Source organism: Durio zibethinus, chromosome 10, assembly GCF_047325235.1.
Source record: "Durio zibethinus cultivar Kanyao isolate XHJ-2024 chromosome 10, ASM4732523v1, whole genome shotgun sequence".
Lineage (NCBI taxonomy): Eukaryota > Viridiplantae > Streptophyta > Magnoliopsida > Malvales > Malvaceae > Durio > Durio zibethinus.
The window spans coordinates 3,799,559-3,806,670 of NC_143171.1; the positions used below are offsets into that span (position 1 = coordinate 3,799,559).

The following is a 7,112-nucleotide window of genomic DNA, read 5'->3' on the forward strand; positions in this document are numbered from 1 at the left end:
AGTCTCTTTTTCAGTCTATTGACCCTGGAACAAATAATACCAGTGAGCCATCATTTTTAGTAAAATTCTTTAATGCTATTTGAAATTTTGTTTTTCAGAATTTAATTATTCATAATCTTTATCATGATAATTTTAAGTATTTGGCTCAATTAATAACTTTATTTATCTCAATTTAAGTGATATTTAATATAATAAATAAATAAAATAATTTTAAATATTTGATTCAATTAATAAATTTTATTTATCTCAATTTAAATGATATTTAATTCGAAATTCTATCAATAATCTGTTTTAACCTTGAAATGCATAATTATTATGATCCTTTTTGTGAGGAATCGAAAATTTTATTTATTTGAGATTTAAAAAAAAAAAAAAGACATTATTTAATTTTACAATTACATATAATGGGGTAAAAGCTTACTAGTACGTGAAATTAATTGAACAATAAATGTTCTAAAAGAAAGGTCAACCTCCGCAGCTAACATATGTTGCCTCAACCAAAAATACAAAACCTGTGTATGAGTAATGCCAAAATCTTCATACTGCACATCAATGCTGCAGCTACGATTCATCATTTTGTGTTAAAAGAAAATGAAAATAAAAATGAAATTACATTGATACAATAATAATGGATCACCAAACAAATTTTCCAAATTTTAATTCATTTCGGAACTCTTATCCAATCCCTTCCTTTCCCCCTTTAATTTCCGAAGTTTTGGTCACCTACAATGTTTTAAAACATAGAAGCCCATTTATTCAAACTTGGAGTTAATTCTTTTTACCCACTTAGCAACCGTTCATTCTTCTAATATTTACTTTTTTAGTAATTTTAACTCTTTTAGCTGTCTGACTAAAATAGTAATATTCATTGTACAATATGCCATTCTCTTAAATTATTAACACAAATAAAAATTCATTTACACTTAATCATTTTGATGTAAGAATAAAAAAGATATAACATTTATATTAATATAAATAGATTCTTATTGTCTCTATTAGTATGTATTTATACAAAGCAGACCGTGATATAAAGATAAAAAAAATTAATTATAACTATTAAAATTTAAATTTTATAAATTATATTTATTATTATTATTATTTTAAAATAATTATTTGAATTAACTTAATTAAATCACGAATTCAAATATATATTTAACAATATTAATAATTTGTTTCTATTTTGGGTCAAATGATGGGAATAAATTCAACAAGTGAGGAAAAAATAGTTTGCTTAGATTTAGTAGTTTGATGAGTTAATTTTAGATCATTAGATTAAAGTCACTTCTCTTAACCCAAAATTTTCTCCTTTAATTATGTTTTTACTTTATCAAACTTTATTGATGTCCCTTCCAAATGTAGCAAAATCACAAAAGCAAGCCAACTCTTTTTTTTTTTTCTTTCTTTTTAATAAAAAGAAAAGATAAATAAAATTAACCCAACAACAAAGTCCAAAATTAAAATAAATGAAACTTTTGTCAATTATGAAAATTCTCCCTTTTTGTTAAAAAATCAGCTCTACCCGTAACCAAACAAATAAACAATTAAAAAAATTAAAAAAGAAACATAATAAAATCACACCATTTCTCATCTTCTTCACTAGCCTAAGTGCCTGACCTCACTCTTTCTTCTTCACTCCCACCCTCTTTTTCCGTCCCTCCCTTTCTTCCCAAATAGGGAGAGAAGAAAATCTAAAAAAGTAGATAAAAAATGAGACAACTACTCCTTTTTCTTTTTCTTCTCCTCCACATTTCTCAGTCCGCCGCGCGAGCCGTCTCCGAGTTTCGAGCACTTCTCGCTGTTAAATCCTCCATTTCCGACGACCCTCAATCTTATCTATCTAACTGGAATGCAACTACGCCCCTTTGCTCATTTACCGGAGTTACGTGTGATTACACCGGTCGTCACGTGACATCCATCGACCTAACTAACTTCAACCTGTCCGGTACTCTTTCCCCGTCCTTTTCCCACCTTCGTTTCCTCCAAAACTTTTCCGTCGCCGTCAACCAGCTTTCCGGTCCGATCCCAACGGAACTTGCCGCCCTTTCCTCCCTCCGTTATTTCAACCTCTCCAACAATGTTTTCAACGGTTCTTTCACGACCGAACTTTCCCAACTCAAAAGCCTTCAAGTCCTCGATTTATACAACAACAATATGACGGGAGACTTGCCAGTTTCCGTCACGGAGCTTCCTAATTTACGACACTTGCATTTGGGAGGAAACTTTTTCAGCGGTCAGATCCCGTTAAGTTACGGCCGCTGGGAGCATCTTGAATATTTAGCCGTTTCAGGTAACGAACTCGGAGGTAAAATCCCACCGGAAATCAGTAACTTAACAAAGTTACAGGAGTTGTACATTGGTTATTACAATAGTTTTGAAGGTGGTTTGCCGCCGGAGATCGGAAACTTGTCAGAACTTGTTCGTTTCGACGCCGCTAACTGCATGTTATCTGGTGAAATACCACCGGAAATCGGCAAGTTACAAAAGCTTGACACTTTGTTTCTCCAAGTCAATGCACTCTCTGGTTCCTTAACTCCCGAGCTGGGAACCTTAAAAAGCTTGAAATCCATGGATTTATCGAACAATATGCTCGCCGGAGAGATTCCAGAGAGTTTCACAGACCTCAAAAACTTGACTCTTCTCAATCTTTTCAGAAACAAGCTTCACGGACAGATTCCTGAGTTCATTGGTGAGTTGCCTGCTTTGGAGGTTTTACAGTTATGGGAAAATAACTTCACGGGAAGTATTCCTCAGAAGTTGGGAAGTAATAAAAAGCTTCAGCTTCTAGATCTTTCGTCGAATAAGTTAACAGGGACTCTGCCGCCGGATATGTGTTCCGGCAACCAGTTGCATACGTTGATTACTTTGGGGAATTTCTTGTTTGGTTCAATTCCAGAATCGTTGGGGAAATGTGAGTCGCTTAGTCGGATTCGAATGGGGGAAAATTTTCTCAATGGATCAATTCCAAAAGGCCTTTTCGGCTTACCTAAGCTTACCCAAGTTGAATTGCAGGATAACTATTTAACCGGGGAGTTTCCGGTTACTGACTCTTCCATTTCGGTGAATCTTGGGCAAATTAGCTTATCAAACAATCAGCTTTCGGGGGCTTTACCGGCTAGTGTCGGTAACTTTTCAGGTGTTCAGAAGCTTCTTCTTGATGGGAACGAGTTTTCCGGTCCAATCCCAGCTGAGATTGGGAAGTTACAACAACTTTCGAAGATGGATTTTAGTCATAACAAGTTTTCAGGTCCGATTGCTCCTGAAATTAGCAAATGCAAGCTGTTAACTTTTGTTGATCTTAGTCGAAACGAGCTTTCGGGTGAGATTCCCACTGAGATCACAGGTATGAGGATATTAAACTACCTGAATCTGTCAAGAAATCATCTTGTTGGTAGCATTCCTTCATCAATAGCCTCTATGCAAAGTTTAACTTCAGTTGATTTCTCATATAACAATCTTTCTGGTTTAGTTCCGGGCTCTGGTCAGTTTAGTTACTTTAACTACACCTCATTTTTGGGGAATCCTGAACTTTGTGGCCCTTATTTAGGGCCTTGTAAAGATGGGACTGCTAATGGAACTCATCAATCTCATGTTAAAGGTGGACTCTCTGCTTCTTTGAAGCTTTTGCTTGTTATTGGTTTGCTTGTATGCTCGATCTTGTTTGCAGTCGCGGCTATAATCAAAGCAAGGTCCTTGAAAAAGGCCAGTGAGTCTCGGGCTTGGAAGTTAACTGCTTTCCAGCGCTTGGATTTTACTTGTGATGATGTTTTGGATTGTTTGAAGGAGGATAATATAATTGGAAAAGGTGGAGCTGGGATCGTGTACAAGGGAATTATGCCTAGTGGTGATCAGGTTGCAGTTAAAAGGTTACCAGCAATGAGCAGAGGCTCTTCTCATGATCATGGATTCAATGCTGAGATACAGACTCTGGGCAGGATTAGGCACAGGCACATCGTGAGACTGTTGGGTTTTTGCTCAAATCATGAGACAAATCTTTTGGTCTATGAGTATATGCCTAATGGGAGTTTAGGAGAGGTTCTTCATGGCAAGAAAGGGGGTCATTTGCACTGGGATACGAGATATAAGATCGCAGTTGAGGCTGCTAAGGGGCTATGCTACCTTCATCATGATTGTTCTCCTTTGATAGTCCATCGAGACGTGAAATCAAACAACATCCTCCTTGACTCTGATTTCGAAGCACATGTTGCTGATTTTGGTCTTGCCAAATTTCTGCAAGATTCGGGCACATCTGAATGCATGTCTGCCATAGCTGGTTCATACGGATACATCGCTCCAGGTATAATCAACCTCTAAAATTAATTAATTTGGCTTTTTCTTGTTTTTGTCTCTGAAAATTGGTACTAGTTTTATTTTCAACGTCTATTTTAATTTCTTTCAAAACGAAAAAAAAAAAAAAGGGGGTTGAAAGAACTTAATGATTTCCAAGCGAACTTTTTGACTCTTGTTATGATTTGGTTTAGGATCATGCATTAATGCCTACCAATAATTTCCTATGTACTTTGGTTTGACTTTTATGTTCTTGTTGGCATGATTTGAGCTCCGAAATCGTCCTTAGGGAAGTTAATATTTTCTTCATTTCAATAAGTATTGGCAGCTTTGAAAGTGCATCAGTCTAGTTTAGTTTGACCAACTAAACTCCTGCCCACAGTTGAGAAACAATAACAAGAAAATAAATTTTCTTAATTCCAACTGCTTGTTTCCAATGATCTGTTGTGATTTTTTTTCACTTACCTGCGGAAGGTAAAAATTAACAGTCCAATTAACTGTTCTACATTCAATTTCATACTGCTTTTTTCTGTAATTTGACTAAGAATTTCATTGTCCTGTTTTTTGCAGAATATGCCTACACACTGAAGGTGGATGAGAAGAGTGATGTGTATAGCTTTGGTGTTGTCCTCTTAGAACTTGTTAGTGGCAGAAAACCAGTTGGTGAATTTGGTGATGGTGTGGATATTGTTCAATGGGTTCGAAAAATGACAGATTCGAACAAGGAAGGGGTTCTCAAAATCCTTGACCCAAGACTCCCTTCAGTTCCTCTCCATGAGGTGATGCACGTATTCTACGTGGCGATGCTCTGCGTTGAAGAACAGGCTGTAGAGAGACCGACAATGAGAGAAGTGGTTCAAATGCTAACAGAACTCCCAAAACCACCCAACTCAAAGCAGGGAGACCCCACAGTCACAGAGTCGTCACCATCACCAGGCACAACTTCAGAGTCTCCTAATAATGGAACAACAAAGGACCCAAAAGACCAGCAGCAGCCTCCAACACCTCAATCACCAGCGCCTGATCTTCTTAGCATTTAAAAGTGTTTTGTTTTGAAGTGATTGGCTTGTGCTCTAAATTTCATGAATTGTGGTAGTTACTATTATGCGTTCTTTTATTTATCTTTTGGGGGGGTTTGCTCTAACTTTAAGGTGTTTAAACGTTTGAAGGATTTTCTTTTCTGTTTTTTCTCCTTTTTTGTACAGTAGGATTGGTGGGTGGGGGGGGGGGGTGGCATTTTCTTATAAAACTTTTGCTTCATCATCATGCTGTACTACTGGCTGCAACGCCGCTGCTTCACCCTTCTGCTTATCTGTTTATGGCACTTCACATCCGTTAATTGTTCGAGCCCTGCAAAACTGAAGCTCCAGTGTAACCATCAAAGCAAATGTCACTGTTTTTAAGGTGTTTCTGACAAATCAGAGTTAAAATATTGACAGAGACCCAATTGGGTTTTGGGGGGTCTGTAGAAATCTGTGCTAATTGTTCATCAATGGTAGAATCAACAATTGCCCTAGAAATAGCGTGGGTAGGCACATAAGCACTGATGAACCAGTGGCCTCAATTGCCGAGACCATGGCCAATAGGTTTCCTCTGGTGAAGAGAGAAAACTCGTTGGCTTTCTGATTGTGGGGTTCTGGCTTTTCAGAGTCCTTGACTTTATGAATTCAATTGAATAAAAGTGAAATGGGTGCTGCTTGTTCACTTCAACAGAAGCCAACCATTTTTGAACTACAAATAACGTAGATTCTTAGTCGCCATAAATGTAGCAGGGGGGACCAGGACCGTAAGGGTTTAAAATTTTTTTGGTCTCTGGTTTTGGGGGCAAAGGCAAATGGTGGCCTTTCCAGTTGGCGGACCCCATTTGAGGCCTTTGCCACATGCCATGCAACTTGAATTCACATGCAAATGCAAATTTCTCTGAGTTTGTTACCTAGTTAGCCAGATTGTCCTTTTGGTTGTTAGACCCTGATTCTTGAATTATTAGAAATTCTTTTAGAGGATGATGACAAAAGCCGATGTCTCTGTTTGGTAGTGGTCGTTGTATCTTCTTGTGTTTGGCTATAATTTGTGATACACTGGCTAAGAAGTGGCCATACTGGAGCGAGTTTTATTCCGATTTGACAAGCCAAGCCAAGTAATCTCAAATTTTTACAATTTCTTTTGTAATAATTATTAAAAATAATTGTTGATTGTACGTATAATTTTTTATTGACGTGGAACGTCCAATCCATGAAGAAGATTGGTATGGCATTCTTTTGTCTTCTGGAAAGCTTTTGATTGATGGGATTAATTCGATGGCAGGCACTCAAAAACTTTAATTGGCCATTTCATATTGGAATTTGCAGAGTGAAAACTCAGGAACCAAATCACCTAAATGATTTTGATTTATGCCTGGAAACATTGTATTACCAAAATATTGTAAAATATTTCAGGACACTTGTATTTGAGATCTATTCCTTTCTCTCTACCTTCCTCCTTCCCTCCCTTGACGTCTCTCTTCAATTTGCAAAATGGAGAGTGAAATATTGCTAAAAATGAGTTCATTACTTGTTGTATTTTTTTATTATTGTGTACTCCAATAATATTTCTGCCCCTCACTCTAACTTTTAACAATGTCTTGTCCATAGGATGACCCTGTTTTTCCAGCACTGAGACCCACCCAATGACATAAGTTGAAGGACTTCAATTTTTCATAGTAGGGTGTGACTAATAATCTACCCCACTGTCTGCCCCATGCCCTCGTTCAAGAGGATGATTAATATTTAAAGAAAGCTTTCACCATTTGTGGCATGGTTGGTGGGATTTGGCTATAATCTATCTCTTGT

At 37.1% G+C, this 7,112-nt stretch overlaps 1 protein-coding gene across 1 annotated transcript; it reads left to right on the forward strand.

Annotated features, from left to right (window-relative positions):
- Positions 1–1,595: 1,595 nt before the first annotated feature.
- BAM1 (Leucine-rich receptor-like protein kinase family protein) lies at positions 1,596–5,756 on the forward strand. Its single transcript, XM_022885982.2, has 2 exons — positions 1,596–4,294; positions 4,855–5,756. Exons 1-2 carry the CDS (start codon positions 1,708–1,710, stop codon positions 5,322–5,324), a joined length of 3,057 nt encoding a protein of 1,018 aa, XP_022741717.2. The 5' UTR covers positions 1,596–1,707; the 3' UTR covers positions 5,325–5,756.
- Positions 5,757–7,112: the final 1,356 nt, after the last annotated feature.

Coding starts and splice junctions, on each gene's coding strand:
- BAM1 (XM_022885982.2), top strand. CDS start 1,708: ATGAGACAACTACTCCTTTTTCTTTTTCTTCTCCTCCACATTTCTCAG. Junction 4,295..4,854: donor ATACGGATACATCGCTCCAG/GTATAATCAACC, acceptor TGTTTTTTGCAG/AATATGCCTACACACTGAAG.